The 16421-nt window shown below is 41.6% G+C and overlaps 1 protein-coding gene across 2 annotated transcripts in view; it reads left to right on the top strand.

Annotated features, from left to right (window-relative positions):
- LOC115113208 (disintegrin and metalloproteinase domain-containing protein 12-like) overlaps positions 1–16421 on the top strand; it is a 140447-nt gene that overhangs the window by 14998 nt on the left and 109028 nt on the right. For both annotated transcript variants that reach the window (XM_029640586.2, XM_029640585.2), the window contains exons 2-3: positions 5747–5868; positions 8696–8769. In XM_029640586.2, coding sequence (XP_029496446.1) covers positions 5747–5868; positions 8696–8769 — 196 coding nt within the window. The remainder of the gene's footprint in view (positions 1–5746; positions 5869–8695; positions 8770–16421) is intronic.

Below are 16421 nucleotides of genomic sequence, written 5' to 3'. Positions count from 1 at the left end.
GTCGGACCAAAACGCAGCGTGTAGATTGCGATCCATGTTTAATCAAACAAACGTAACACAAATCAATACAATACACTACAAAACAACAAACGTAACGAAAACCGAAACAGCCTCTACTTGTCAACTAACACAGCGACAGGAACAAAGACACTAAGGACAATCAACAACGACAAACTCAAAGAATATGGCTGCCTAAATATAGTTCCCAATCAGAGACAACGATAAACACCTGCCTCTGATTGAGAACCACTCCAGACAGCCATAGACTTTGCTAGATAACCCCACTAGCTACAATCCCAATACAATACACACCAAAACCCCAAGACAAAACACACCACAATACAAAAACTCCATGCCACACCCTGGCCTGACCCAATACATGAAGAAAAACACAAAATACTTAGACCAGGGCGTGACAGGAGGTGTGTTTTGGGTTATTGTCCTGTATAAAAACAAATTATAGTTATTGTCCTGTATAAAAACAAATTATAGTCCCACTAAGCGCAAACCAGATGGGATGGCGTATCGCTGCAGAATGTTGTGGTAGCCGTGCTGGTTAAGTCTGCCTTGAATTCTAAATAAATCACAGACAGAGTCACTAGCAAAGCACCCCCACACCATCACACCTCCTCCTCTATGCTTCCGTGTGGGAACCACACATGCAGAGATCATCCGTTCACCTACTCTGTGTCTCTCAAAGACACAGCGGTTGGAACCACAAAATCTCAAATTTGGACTCATCAGACATAAGGACAGGTTTCCACCGGTCTGTCCATTGTTTCCACCGGTCTGTCCATGTCCATTGCTCGTGTTTCTTGGCCCAAGCAAGTCTCTTCTTCTTATTGGTGTCATTTAGTAGTGGTTTCTTTGCACCAATCGACCATGAAGGCCTGATTCACGCAGTCTCCTCTGAACAGTTGATGTTGCGTTGTCTCTGTTACTTGAACTCTCTGAAGGATTTATTAAGGCTGCAATCTGAAGTGCAGTTATTCTAATGAATGTATCCTCTGCAGCATAGGTAACTCTGGGTTTTCCTTTCCTGTGGCGGTCCTCATGAGAGACAGTTTCATCATAGTGCTTGATGGTTTTTGTGACTGCACATGAAGAAACAAAGTTATTAACTTTTTCCAGATTGACTTTCCTTCAAGACTTAAAGTAATGATGGACTGTCGTTTCTCTTTGCTTATTTGAGCTGTTCTTGCCATAACATTGACCTGGTCTTTTACCAAATAGGGCTATCTTCTGTATACCAACCTTCCCTTGTAGAGGTCGACCGATAATGATTTTTCAACGCCGATACCGATACCGATTATTGGAGGACCAAAAAAAGCCGATACTGATTAATCGACCGATTTAAAAATATATATATTTAAAAAATGTATGTATTATTATTATATATTTTTTGTAATAATGACAGTTACAACAATACTGAATGAGCACTATTATTTTAACTTAATATTATACATGAATAAAAACAATTTAGCCTCAAATAAATAATGAAACATGTTCAATTTGGTTTAAATAATGTAAAAACAAATGGTTGGAGAAGAAAGTAAAAGTGCAATATGTGCCATGTAAAAAAGCTAACGTTTAAGTTACTTGCTCAGAACATGAGAACATATGAAAGCTGGTGGTTCCTTTTAACATGAGTCTTCAATATTCCCAGGTAAGAAGTTTTAGGTTGCAGTTATTATAGGAATTATATGGCTATTTCTCTCTATACCATTTGTATTTCATATACCTTTGACTATTGGATGTTCTTATAGACACTATAGTATTGCCAGTGTAACAGTATAGCTTCCGTCCCTCTCCTCGCCCCTACCTGGGCTCGAACCAGGGATACATCGACAACAGCCTCTCCTTGAAGCATCGTTACCCATCGCTCCAGAAAAGCCACGGCCCATGCAGAGCAAGGGGAACAACTATTTCAAGGTCTCAGAGCAAGTGACGTCACCAATTGTAATTGATCTAACGGGTGGCATACCTAAATCTAAATATTGCTGTTACATTGCACAACCTTTAATGTTATGTCATGATTATGTACAATTCTGGCAAATGAATTACGGTCTTTGTTAGGAAGAAATGGTCTTCACATAGTTCGCAATGAGCCAGGCGGCCCAAACTGCTGCATATACCCTGACTTGCAACGCAAGAGAAGAGACACAATTTCCCTAGTTAAAAGAAAATCATGTCAGCAGACAATGTTAACTGAATTTGCAGGTTTTTAAAATATATACTTGTGTCTTGATTTTAAAGAAAGGCATTGATGTTTATGGTTAGGTACACATTGGTGCAACGACAGTGCTTTTTTTCGTGAATGCGTGAGTGCTTTTTTTCGTGAAATCCACAAATTAACTTTTAACAAGGCACACCTGTTAATTGAAATGCATTCCAGGTGACTACCTCATGAATTGTGCAAAGCTGTCATCACAGCAAAGGATGGTTATTTGGAAGAATCTCTAATATAAATATATTTGATTTGTTTAACAATTTTTTGGTTACTACATGATTCCATATGTTATTTCATAGTTTTGATGTCTTCACTATTATTCTACAATGTAGAAATGTAAAATAAAAACTTGAATGAGTAGGTGTGTCAACTTTTGATAAGTACTGTACATACGTACATACGTACATACATACATACATACATACATACATACATACATACACACTGTCTGCTTGTATATAAATACTCAAGTGGACAGCTTCCTGAATGTGTCTAGCTTGTCTAACTGACTACATATAACCTCTGGTGAATTCACCTTACAAGGAGGGTAAATAAGTTGCTTTTAATGTGAAAATAGATTTACACTAGAACAACAAATTGGGGGGAAAAGAGCTTCATATCGATTGACCGTATAACAGAGAAATTGATTTAATGCGCAGCACAGCAGTAGGTTGGTTTGTGCAGCAGTGCTGTCGAGATATATTGTTAAAGCTGTGTTCCTGATGAGCTGTGTTAAAGCATCCATTATTGATGTTGTGTCTGTGGTCTTACTGCAGAACAGAGACCCTTTGGGGACACCACTGTTTTACAGTCGAATAAGTGAGAGCTTGCACTGTGTTTGGAAATGCAATACTGTTGGTATCCAAAGGCAATATGTCTATAGTACTTTGCTGTCTGAGGGCTACCTTTGTGTGAAACCCATATGGTGTGTTTATAATGAACACGAGGGGAGACGGGGCTGGTTTCAAGCGCAGTGCGCAGCAGGTTGTTCTTGCGAAGCACCACAGGAGGAGGCAGGTAGCTGAGTCCAGGGGCAGGCAGAAGGTCATACACAGGGGGTCCAAAAGGGAAACAGTACAGGCAGGGAAAAGGCTAGTAACATAGTCCGGGAGATCAGGCAATAGGTAGATGGCCTATCGAATTTCATGTTTATTAAGGTACATTTTGTGAAGTGTACCAGACCCTCCTGCAGCAAAGCACCCCCACAACATGATGCTGCCACCCCAGTGCTTCACAGTTGGGATGGTGTTCTTTGGCTTGCAGGCCTCCCCCTATTTCCTCCGAACATAGCGATGGTCATTATAGGCAAACAGTTCTATTTTTGTTTCATCAGACCAGAGGACATTTCTCCAAAAAGTACCATCTTTGTCCCCATGTGCAGTTGCAAACCGTAGTCTGGCTTTTTTATGGCAGTTTTGGAGCAGTGGTTCTTTCTTGCTGAGCGACCTTTCAGGTTATGTCGACTCATTTTACTGTTGATATAGATACTTGTGTACCTGTTTCCTCCAGCATCTTCACAGGGACCTTTGCTGCTGTTCTGGGATTGATTTGCACTTTTCGCACCAAAGTATGTTCATCTCTAGGAGACAGAACACGTCTCCTTTCTGAGCGGTATGACGGCTGGTTGATCCCATGGTGTTTATACTTGCGTGGTATTGTTTGTACAGATCAATGTGGTACCTTCAGCTGTTTGGAAATTGCTCCCAAGGATGAACCAGACTTGTGGAGGTCTACATTTTCTTCTGAGGTCTTGGCTGATTTCTTTTGATTTCCCCATGATGAGGCACTGAGTTTGAAGGTAGGCCTTGAAATACATCCACAGGTACACCTCCAATTGACTCAAATGATGTCAATTAGCCTATCAGAAGTTTCTAAAGCCATGACATCATTTTCTGGAATTTTCCAAGCTGTTTAAAGGCACAGTCAACTTAGTGGCCCACTGGAATTGTGATCCAGTGAATTATAAGTGAAATAATCTGTCTGTAAACAATTGTTGGAAAAAATTACTTGTGTCATGCACAAAGTAGATGTCCTAACCGACTTGCCAAAACTATAGTTTGTTAACAAGAAATGTGTGGAGTGGTTGAAAAACGAGTTTTAATGATTCCCACCTAAGTGTATGTTAACTTCCGACTTCAACTTTAGCTATAAAATGTCCTGCCTATAAAATAAGCGAGCACTGAGTCAGAAAACCCCGGCAGGTACCAGGATTCCCCGAATATCGTGCCGGAGGTGGTAAGCGGGTTCTCGGGGAGCCGGGATAGGCTGTACAAACTCACCATAGATGGGGGGGGGGTAATTACTAGGTGATTGGAGTTTTTCAGAGGAGGCAGGTAGGCTTTGAGCTAACTCCCTGATTTGCTCCATAATAGCCTTTAACCCATGGTTGTGGCGTTCCGTCAAGAACCTGAGCCCTTCCAAAAGGTCCTGTACCAACTCCCCATGCTGCAGCTCCGCTGAATCCATCTGTCGTTTTTTGTTTGGTGAGGTATTCTGTAATGAACACAAGGGGAGACAGAGAGCTGGTTTTAAGCGGAGGACACAGCAGGTGTTTCTTGTGAAGGACCACAGGAGGAGGCAGGTAGCTGAGTCCAGGGACAGACAGAAGGTCATACACAGGGGGTTAAAAAGGGCAACAGTACAGGCAGGGAAAAGGCTAGTAACATAGTCCAGAAGATCAGGCAATAGGTAGATAACGGGAAATCCGAGGCAAAGGCATCGTTAGTGAGGCAGGTAAATACTATCATAAACTTGGCGAGTAAATCGCAGGAAAAACACTGCTCTGAAAGAATTGCCACAAAACAAAGAATACCTCACAGTGATAGGGTGTAAAGAACTGAACTAAATAGTGTGTGATAATGACATACAGGTGTGTGAACAGGTGATTAGAATTCATGTAATTGGGATCTGGAGAGTGAGCTGCGTTCATGGGATCTCGGTGTTTGAGAGCGTGAGCTAGAAAGTGGGCTGGAAAGTGAGCTGCTTTCAGGTGATCTACGTGTTTGAGGGTGTGAGTTGGAAGCAGACGTTGCAGTGTTTTTTTTTTAAATGATGCGTGTAATAGTGTTATATCTAATGTGAATGTTTGTTTTTTTAACCGCTGTAGATCAGTTTGGCTCACTCAAGTGACTTACAACCTTTACATAAATGGGACATTTAGTGTTTAATGAATTCAAGGTCATGTAAACAATAGAGCAACACATTTTACTTGAGGTGGCCTGAAGCTAAATCATGAAAAAATCACATGTTCAAAAGACTGTTTAACATTTAATGTCTGATAACAATGTTATGTCATTCTCCATAATCTCATGGTTGACTGCCGCCACGACCAGGGAAGTAAGGGGTTATGTAATTCTCATTATACATTAATATACATTCTCTCAGTCAGGTCACCTCAGGTCAAGTGTCTACTTAACAGAGACCAGATGGACATCAGTATCCCACTACTCATACCCACTCAGTTCAAATCACTTCCATTGATTATATCACTAATCACTGCTATTGATCTTTTAACAGGCAACAGCTTGAACCAGAGTGTGCAGCACAGTGCCGTCCCTGAGCCCCAACGCTATGACACCACGGTACCTTTCCTGCTGGAAGGGCCGGAGCGCAAACCACTCAGCCAGCTCACGTCCAGGGTAAATATTCATAAAGCGGCCTTTTAGCGGCCCTGGTTATTATTATTATTATTTTTATTTTTATTTTTTTTAATTAGGCAAGTCAGTTAAGAAGATATTCTTACTTTCAATGACGGGCTAGGAACAGTGGGTTAACTGCCTTGTTCAGGGGCAGAACGACAGATTAATGTTAATACGCTGCTCATAACTCAGCCAACCATAGATGTCAGCCTGCCTGCCGGACTGCCTCTGGTCTCTTCTGTTGTTCCAGTCATGAGCCCATAATAAATCCCCATCTCTGTTTATCCTCAGCTGATTCCCCTTTGTGGTTGTTACTGAAAGCTCACTCCCCACGGTGTTAAATGGCCCCTCTGTTGTTTGTTTCGTATGAGCTAAACCCGGAGGCTCCACACACTATGAAATTATTCCCCCAACTTGCCAGCTTCCTATACTCTACAAATAAAGCAGTCCACGAAAGCAACATTTTGAAATGGTTTGGGGGATAGGAGAAAACTAGACTGTCTGGTGTTGTAACAAAGTCAGGTAGCAACCGGATTTGAAACTGTCTAACCATTGTGCTAAAATGTATTGGACCGATGAACTTAGTTGTGGATGGCTAGCAAATGCACCCTAACACTTGTCATCCTAGAACTGTAAGCACAGCAAGGATTTCGAAGACATAATAGAAGTTCTTTCTATGAACCATGTGTACTATTTTCTATATATTTTTTTAACTTTTATTTAACTAGGCAAGTCAGTTAAGAACAAATTCTTATTTACAATGACGACCTAGGAACAGTGGGTTAACTGCCTTGTTCAGGGGCAGAACAACAGATTTTGACCTTGCCAGCTCGGGGATTCGAGCCACCAACGTTTCGGTTACTGGCCCAACGCGCTAATCACTTGGCTACCTGCCGCCCCATGCCTGAAATTGAATGGATTTCAGGCATGGAGCGTCAGGTAGCCTAGTGGTTAGAGTGTTGGGCCAGTAACCGAAACGTTGGTGGCTCGAATCCCCGAGCTGGCAAGGTCAAAATCGGTTGTTCTGCCCCTGAACAAGGCAGTTAACCCACTGTTCCTAGGTTGTCATTGTAAATAAGAATTTATTCTTAACTTGTTGAATTTGTTGAGGAGTACTCCCAGAATATTTAAAACAGCCATTTCTTTCCAAGAGTTATATCTCAGATTATACCTGAGTGGATAGGTTTTTCCTAGCTGGAGGAAATACTATGTTAGTCTTTCAACTCCAGACTCTCTCCACTTCCTCAATGCTGAGCTTGAGCTTTACTTTGATGACATGGGGAGGGTATTAGTAAAACAACAACATCTCTGAAATGAGAAGGAGTCATGAGTGCTGACAAAGTAATGCATCAGAATGTGTTATAGCTTTGTCTGGAACAAGGAAGATATTCTAGTTATTTAGTTAGGACAGAATTTAGGTGAAAGTTCATTTGATTTTATTAGAGAGATATTCCAATGTCATGGCACTACATAATCAATTGAGTTTGACAACAATGTCAATTTGTATTGTTCGAGAGCCAGCTTTTATAGCCATGTTGACCATTCCAACATATTCCTCAGTTTTATTATTATTTTATCAGAGATGATACCCAACTCATTTCCCCCTCGCCTGTTATTTTTATTGAGCTGTTTTCGGTGCCACTAGAAGTAGCAAGCCAATATCACAGTCATCCTGAGTCAGGACAGTGGGGTGATGACCACAAATGGACCCACCATGGACCTGCTGTCAAAACCACTGGGTTTCTGGCAGAGAACAGCCCTAACCTGAACAGAGCCCAGCAGGCCTGAGCCAAGTCTCATCTGTCTTAGTATCATCTGACTGGGACAAATGTTCACTCTGTCTCTGTCTGTCTATCTTTATCTCTGCCTGTCTCCATGGTCCCTGCATATCTGTGTCTATCTCTGTGAAATCCGTGGGGTTTAAGACAGTGTTTCCACCGACTAAGTCAAGATGCAATCAAAATGCCCTCCTGCTTGTCTGTGTACCTGCTTCTACATGTGTAGTAAAATAGTTATAATGACAACATGAAGCATGGACATAAACCCATACAGATTTTTCGTAGCAGGAGGTTTTCCATCCTTACAGTTAAATAAAGTTGAAATAAAATAAAATAATAATGTGTGGGTGTGTGTGTGTGTGTGTGTGTGTGTGTGTGTGTGTGTGTGTGTGTGTGTGTGTTACACAGTATCTGGTAGCCTCTCATAAACTGTCCAACAGACCGAGATCCCCAGCCTTTTCCCATGGGCCAGTTTGGTCATAAATCATGAGTGCTGAAAAGGCGGGAGTTCTGGGGAAATTGGTGTCAGTCAGCACTGAAATATGCAGACAATCCTCAAAAATGTTGTTCTTGCACTCAAGGAAAAACACTGCTTGCTCTGCAAAAACAGATTTTTGCTTTTGCTGTTGATTTCTGACTAACATAAACCTGACATGGATTATTGCTATAGACCTAAGGGGTAATGTTTTATTTACTGTTCAACATTAGATCGTTTTTTTTTTCATTACTGTTGATCTCTTGAAAATTTGAGTCCAAGTTTTTTACCTAAGGGAAATGATGAACGGTACTAACAGAAGAGTCTATGACCGGGTCATCCTGGGATGGACCATTAGTAATGGGAAGGTGTTGATATGTGCTCATCAAAAACTATTTTTCCTGGTCAGGTCACGTAGTCAGCAGAACATGACAACCATCAATGCCAGGGATCTGGGAACTGGAATCCCTCTTCTTAGCCCATTACCAGCATGCCCTCCTACTTCCTGTCCAGTATGTAAGCCCTGCTGGGTGTCCCGTCCCCTCACCTTTCGCGTCCTGTGTTTGTGTTCTAGAGTTATCCTGCCTCACTGAGGCTGGTGGTGGAGGCGGAAGGTGAAAAACTGGTCCTGGCACTACAAAAAAACAAGTAAGTCATCATCCTATCTTCGGCTGCACATCCCACATCCGACCTACATCATTACAGGCATCTAGTCCTTTAAAGGGATATGAATGATTTGGCGAGATGACCAGTGGATGTTGGTTTATATCATGAATGGTTGTTTGAATTTGGAAAGATTCAAGCACATTTACATATGGAGTAAACAATGATCAGATGTGTTGCACTTCAGCTAGCATAGGCTGTGTCCATGGCTGTAGTACCAGCGATGGCTTAAGCTTCTACAGTATGAGGTCTGATACAGTTTCATGAAGGGGGAAAAAAAGATTTCACAGAACAAATGTCTTGGCTCTTTTATGGTTTAGTGTCTCTGAAGAGTTGAAAGAGGATAGCTGATAAAGAACGTCTCTAAGGGAGTTTTTATATCTCCCTTTTCCCTTTCTCTCATCACCTTCTTTTCTTCCAGGTTGTGGAATATACCAGGCATGAGAACTGGGAATCCTGTGGAGTTGTGTGTATTTGTGAGATTTACTGAATATACAGTATACACCGTTTATATGTACAGTACAAGCTAAGCACTTCCAAACACTTGGGCCAGGTATTGTTTTTATCTCAATATCAAGTCATTTCTGGGTAATTGTTTTCAATTAAAATGCTTCTCAGCTAGGGACAATTTCTCAAGCAAGATTTTTGCTAGGACAGTCTGGGTGTGAAATGACTGGGGAGGGGAAAATGGAAAATCGCTGTTATTGGCAGAGAGTTTTCAAACTCTTTCTTATTCCTCTATTAACTGATTTAGCACCTGGTGATGTCATCAGGCAGGCCAAAACTCCATCCCACCAAAACAGGCTGAGATTTCAGGCAGTCTTTTCAAACAGCTCTTACACTAAAAGGGCATTATCATAATTGTCATTATTCCAACCTCATCGTCTGGAAATATACTGAACAAAAAATAGAAATGCAACATGCAACAATTTCAAAGATTCAGTTCATAAATGGAAATCAGTCAATTAAAATCAATTAAAATAAATCCAATCTCCTTTGGTAGAGAAATTAGCATTAAATTATCTGGCAACAGCACTGTTGGACATTCCTGTCAGCATGCCAATTGCATGCTCCCTCAAAACTTGAGATGTCTGTGACGTGTTGTGTGACAAAACTGCACATTTTAGTGTGGCCTTTTAATGTCCCCAGCACAAGTTGCACCTGTGTAATGATCATGCTGTTTAATCAGCTTGTTGATATGCCACACCTGTCAGATGGATGAATTATCTTGGCAAAGGAGAAATGCTCACTAACAGGGATGTAAACAAATCTGTGCCCAAAACACAAGATAAATACGCTTTTTGTGGATGTGGGACATTTCTGGGATCTTTTATTTAAATCATGAAACATGGAACCAACACTTTACATGTTGCCTTTATATTTTTATACAGTATATATATATATATATTATATATATAAAAAACACAGGAAATCATGTTTTTTACTGCACCCCCCACTACAAACATCAATGATCTGGTTTTCCTCTCACTTCTACTGCCCAAATTTTGTCCCTGACAAAATTTCCACCACCCTATTCCTAATAATAAAAAATCCCACCCTGCTAACCCACCCACACCACTAACCCCAATGACCCGTGCATCAGCTTTGAGAGATAATACGGCTGGTAGCTTCCATTCCCTTCCGTATGTTCCGCCTGTCCCCCTCCCTGCATTCCTTCAGATGTTTCCACTGATATCTGTTCCATATCTGTGCCCAGACACAGGTGGGGTGTGACCTCTGTGTGTGCACTGTGTGCACTGTGCAGGGTCGTACTGTGTAGGCTCGTGCCTTCTCTGTGGGATCAGATGGTAGGAAGAAGATCTGAGTTAGAGACAACACAGAGTAATATAATTTGCTCTCTTAGTTTATTGTGTAATAGCATAATATTTTCTGTCTGTACGGTTTTATTAGATTGAATTTAAGAGGCACTAAATAGCGTTCAGTGATCAGTATGGAGGTTCTGTTATTCTAAGAAATTATTTTCACCCCAAAATTAACGGCACTGTAGACAGAGTAAGCAGTAAGTACTCTGATGTTTATAGAAATTCAGTATGCATTCTATATAATGTGTTTGTAGGTTTTATTGGCTTTCAGTAAGAGTGCGTTTGTAAATTTAAGTAAATGACATAACAGCACAAACATCATGGCCTCTAAGATTACCTGCACCCCACCTCCTGAGCCCCCAACTCAGACTCCCGTCAGCAACTTCAGAGGTCACATCCACTGCTGTGCAGTCAATTATCTTTAAAATGAAGGGCACCATTTGCTCCCTTGTACCTATCCCTACTCAAAACCTGCTCATATAGCCTGCTTCAGTTTGTCACCAGCCTCATCAACAAGTCCCTGCTGACCGGGGAGGTATCATCACTCTTCAAAACAATTGCAGACCCCCTTACTGAAGAAACCCAACCTTGAGCAGGACATTCTATCCAACTACACTGCTATACAGAACCTAAAAGGGGATTTTGGTTGTCACCATAGGAGAACCCTTTGAAGAACCCTTTTGTTCCAGGTAGAAACCTTTTGGACCCTTTCCACAGAGGGTTCTACTTGGAACCGAAGAGGAATCTCCTATGGGGACAGGCCCATCTACAACCTCCCCTTTCTATCAAAAGTACTGGTGAAAGTGGTTGCAAATCAGCTTCAATCCCTTGTGTCTTCCAATCAGCTGTATGCAGTTTTCCAGTCTGGCTTCCGGCCCATGCACAACACTGAAACAGCTCTGGTGAAAGTTACGAACAATTTACTAATGGCTGCAGATTTTAGATCACCTAGCCTCCTCCTTCTCCTCTTCAATCTTATTGCTGGTTTTGATACCGTTGACCACAACATCCTCCAGTGGCATCTCAGAGAGCACACTGCAGTCACTGAAACTGCTCTGAACTGGTTCTCCTCCTACTTTTCCAATAGGAAGCAATACATCACTACATCACTATTGGACAGTCCAGATCGTAGGAGTCTACAGTCACATGTGGTGTCCCACAGGTACTGTATATATTAACACCAAACCGCACACCATCTCAGCCCTAGCAAAATCTGGCAGCTGCCTAGATGACATCAGGGCATGGATGAAAGAGAACTTCTTCCAGCTGAACAGCAGCAAGACTGAGGCTATGCTTATTGGGACACTCAAGCAGGTCACCAGTGCTGGAAACATCTGCCCTACAATTGACAGTCAAGTCATCCATCTGTTCTGTCATCTGCAACCTGGGAGTCAAGTTTGATCCTTCTCTGTCCTTTGATGCCCATATAAAACATATCTGCAAAACTTAAGGCTCAAACCATCTCTCTGCCAGACAGATGCAAAGAAACTTGTCCACGCGTTCATCTTTCCTTGGATCAACTACGACGACGCTCTGTTCGGGGGCCTTCTAGCCAAATAACTTCAGAGGCTCCAACTTCTCCAGAATAGTTCTGCCAGAGTTCTGACCAGGACCAAGAAGTCAGCCCACATCACACCCATCCTTGCCGAACTCCATTGGCTACAGGTCAACTATAGGATTGACTTTAAAATCCTCCTTCTAGTGTTTAAAGCTTTACATGGATTGAGTCCCACCTACATCAGCGACCTCATCTTTATCAATGAGCCACCTCCAGCAACTCACTACTGCTTCTAGTCCCCAAGACATGTATACCGTACTATGGGGGATCGAGCTTTCTGCTGCCTGTGGAATGGTCTCCCTGACCATCTGAGAGCCACTCCATCAACTGGAACTTTTTAAAACGGACTTTAAAACACATTTCTACAGATTATCTTTCTTATAGTCCTAATCTGTAAAGTTATTTTAGAACCTAGCCTACTATTGCTTTTTCCTGCCTTGATTTAAAATGTATGATGTTTTTATTGTATTTATTTTATTATTATCATTTATATTAGCCTATGAAGAGCTTTGAGGTAATGCTGTAATGAAAAGCGCTATACAAATTTAAATGTTTCATTATTATTATAATTATTTTATTATTGGAGGATTACCGTAAGCGGTGGTCTTTTACAGGGTTCTGCTCCATAAGGTTTCTTAATTTGGCCTTCCTAGAGAGGACACCTGGGCCAATCTTTAAAGATCTAGGGCTACCCAAAGTAAACAGAATACCAAATCTAATTAATAAACCAATATGTAAACGCCCGGCTCGATTCAGTCTTATGTAGCAAAATTTGAAATTGTGTAGAGACTCAGAGCTAGAAAATTGTATATCAAACACTACAGTTGAGGAACAATGGGAAAGCAATAAACTTGTAACCTCATTTTCCAAAAATGGCCCATTAATGTTTTGGTACACCTACCTCAGAGCTCTGCTTTGTCGACACCCATTCAGCATCATTCTCACCCTCTTAGCTTTAGCCCCACCTAGCTCTTTAAGGATTCACATGTGAGGCCATGTACTAAACAACCAAAGATTTCAAGAATAAAGGCTGGTTTATACTACTGTTGTGTTCGTAAATTCAATCTGTAGTGCCAGAGTGTGCTCAGAGTGCGCTCCGGGCATTGTCATATTTTCCGTTCATAAATTGAGCATTTCGCTCTCGGAGCATTCAGAGTGCACACTGGACGCTCTGGCCGAGGAGTAGGGTTGACCCGACCGTTCTGCCCTAACAACAGCAGTCAAGCACCCAAGCTAACTGGCTAACGTTGGCTAGCTTGCTAGCTACTTCCAGACACAAATGAAGGAACAGCTCACTCTGACCATTTTACTCTCCCTAGCAGAGCTGGTTAGGCTGTTTTTGTGTTGTCCGGAGTGTTGGTGACTGCAACTGTTCTGCTGGCAACAATTTAATTATGCTTTTTTTGCCAACGTTTGCTGACATATTCAACGTGTGTTGAGCTTTCGTAAATTTGTAATTGATTATTCACATTTACCAGCTATGTCTATCGCCAGTTGTCGCAGTGACATGATGAACATTCTATTGAAATTGTTACTTGCATCGTGAAGTCTTTTGTTTGGAAATGTAGCTAGCTAGCTAAACAATGAAACCTTAATCACAACTCATAACATTACTTGTTTTCTTTTTTTTCTTTAACTAGGCAAGTCATTTAAGAACAAATTATTATTTCCAATGATGGCCTACCCCGGACAAACCCGGACGATGCTGGGCCAATTGTGCTCCGCCATATGGGACTCCCAATCACAACTGGTTGTGATACAGCCTGGAATCAAACCAGAGTCTTTAGTGACACCTCTAGCACTGAGATGCAGTGCCATAGACCGCTGCACCACTCGGGAGACCATAAGATAGCTAACCAACCAGATTCAACTAGCAATGCAAATGGCTATAACTAGCAATGCAAATGGCTCTGAGATACGAATAATATTACTACACAGATCACATAAGTAACGTTAGCTAGCGAGTCAGCCAGCGAACATTAGCTAGCTAGCTAACAATACGCTTTAACTTGAAATGAAAATGACTTTCTGACACAATTAGAAATGTGTAATATATGAAAATGTAGCTAGCTAGACTATCATGGATGAACTCTTCCCCCTCTCTGTCACGGATGCCACGGTTGCCTTAGTTTGAAGATCCGGAGACAAGTGTTTTATACAACAGCCTTCTGTGTGTTCTCTTTTTGACCCATTTGCATATTTGCAATCAAACGCCAGAATTTTCTCCATCTCCTTAGCTATCATACTCTAATTCCACCGGGTCTTTCACTGATTTCAAAACTCGGTCCTCCAGAAAGTGGAGAGCAACAACTTCGTAGTTCTACTAAGTAATATCTTTAAAAACAAAAATGTGTTAGAAAGGATTACCTACACATACAGACCAGCTCACGTAATAGACAAACGCGTGCTACATGGCAGACCAATCCAAAGTTATCTCTCGGGCATGTCCAGCCCACCCATTATCTCAGCCCATCATGGCTAGCGGGAAGGCTCTTGACTTTTTCTCTGGCTAAACCAACTAGGCTCATATTTAACCATTTTATTCGTATTTACAGATGGCATACAAGTTTGTTATTAAGCCACATGAAAGTTCACATGTTCCAGAAGGCATTTCTGCCCCAAAAATTGTACGTTCAAATGGCTCTCCTCTGAAGTAGTGACATGCAACATACGCCTAGTTTCCTAATAACGAGTCACATATGTTAGCTAGCAGCCCTCTGGCCCTGGCTCAACAGTCTGGCCTAGAGCAAGTATAGAGCTTTTCAGGGTGTGTTTGTATTTGCGCATGCAGACGTCGGTGTATTGCTTATCATAAATAGATTGATTCCTATATCCTCTCAGCTACAAGCACTAACAACCTGCTTAGCATTAACCGTATTGTAAGACAAAGTCAGTGGCCTTGTGGTTAGTTTCTGCCCTGTGCTTGGGAGGAGTTTGATCCCTGGCCGAGTCATACCAAAGATTGTAAAAATCGGACCCGATGCATCTCTGCTTGGCACTAGCATTAAGGAGACTGGGGGCAAGGCCCGGGATCAACTAGCGTCCTGTCCAGGGTGTACTTGAACGTCAAGCTTCCTCACACTACAGAAACGGGATAGGCTCCTACTCCTATGAGATGTTCTGGCTCGCACAAGCCAAGGCTCATGCAAGGCTACTTACTTTTTACTTACAGTTATTGAGTCTCTTTAAAGCGGGGGTATTCAACTGAAAGTACTGCAGGGGGTCCGCAAAAATATTTCTACAAATAAAATAAACAAATAATAGTAAAAAAAAAAAAACATCTATGTTTTTAAAAATATCGCTAGAAACAAAAGAATACACAAATGTTGAATTTACATACCTACAGTAGAAAAGAGGAGATTATCTTCTTTCTAATGTCAACTTTATTTCTCAACAAATTACACTCACTGGAGTATGTGATATAGGCTTTGAAAAGCACCTGTGAATAGGCTACCAGTGCGGCAAGTGCTGCTGGTAAGCTCTCTTGACTTGGACATTCATTTTTGCAAACAAATGGCTAACCTTTGTTTAACCAGCTAAACAGCTGCTCTTAGCGATAATGTGTTTGAAGTTACCTTTCTAGCTAATAGGCTGTTTACACTTCCTCTTCCAATTCTAATGTGGGGAGGTCAAAATAATGAAAATATCAACCAAATCTATTCATTTTAAAATGTTGATTACTTCTCCTTGCCAATATCATTCACCTGATGATAAGACAGTTATGGGGTCCCTTTGTTGCCAGTTTTGCAATGGATGGGGTCCCTGGGCAAGAAAGGTTGGAGACCCCTACTCTAAAGTAACAGCCCAGACCCACTTCAACTTTTTCCTTTGTTTCTTCTTGGAAATATTTGACCCAAAAAAGGGATCCATTTGTAGCTGGACCTGCATGTCCTGTCTGACATTCATGTTGGCTCTCTGTCAGCTCTGTACCTGAGCAGCAGACTGAGAAATGAGGCTGACGCATCTGGCCTCCTTCTTGGATCCTGGCTATCATTTATTCCCATTTCTCTACTTAGCTTTTTGGTGTGTGCGTGTATGTGTCTGTCTCTGTCTGTGTTTCTGTGTGTGTGTGTGCGTGCGTGTGCCTGCCAGTGGAGCTGTTTTTATTTATTCAGTCTTAGTGGAGTTAGGGCTGGCACAATTACTGTATAACCTTGTAACCAACGATTATGAATGAAGACCGTCATGACTATAACATATCCGTCAAAACCATTTAAATGTGTTTATTTTATTGAAGAACAGCTGATTGAGTGACC

Source organism: Oncorhynchus nerka, linkage group LG28 (assembly GCF_034236695.1).
Source record: "Oncorhynchus nerka isolate Pitt River linkage group LG28, Oner_Uvic_2.0, whole genome shotgun sequence".
NCBI classification, from domain to species: Eukaryota; Metazoa; Chordata; class Actinopteri; order Salmoniformes; family Salmonidae; genus Oncorhynchus; species Oncorhynchus nerka.
Note: the sequence above shows the minus strand (reverse complement) of the source record. Positions and strands in the feature narration are given on the sequence as shown.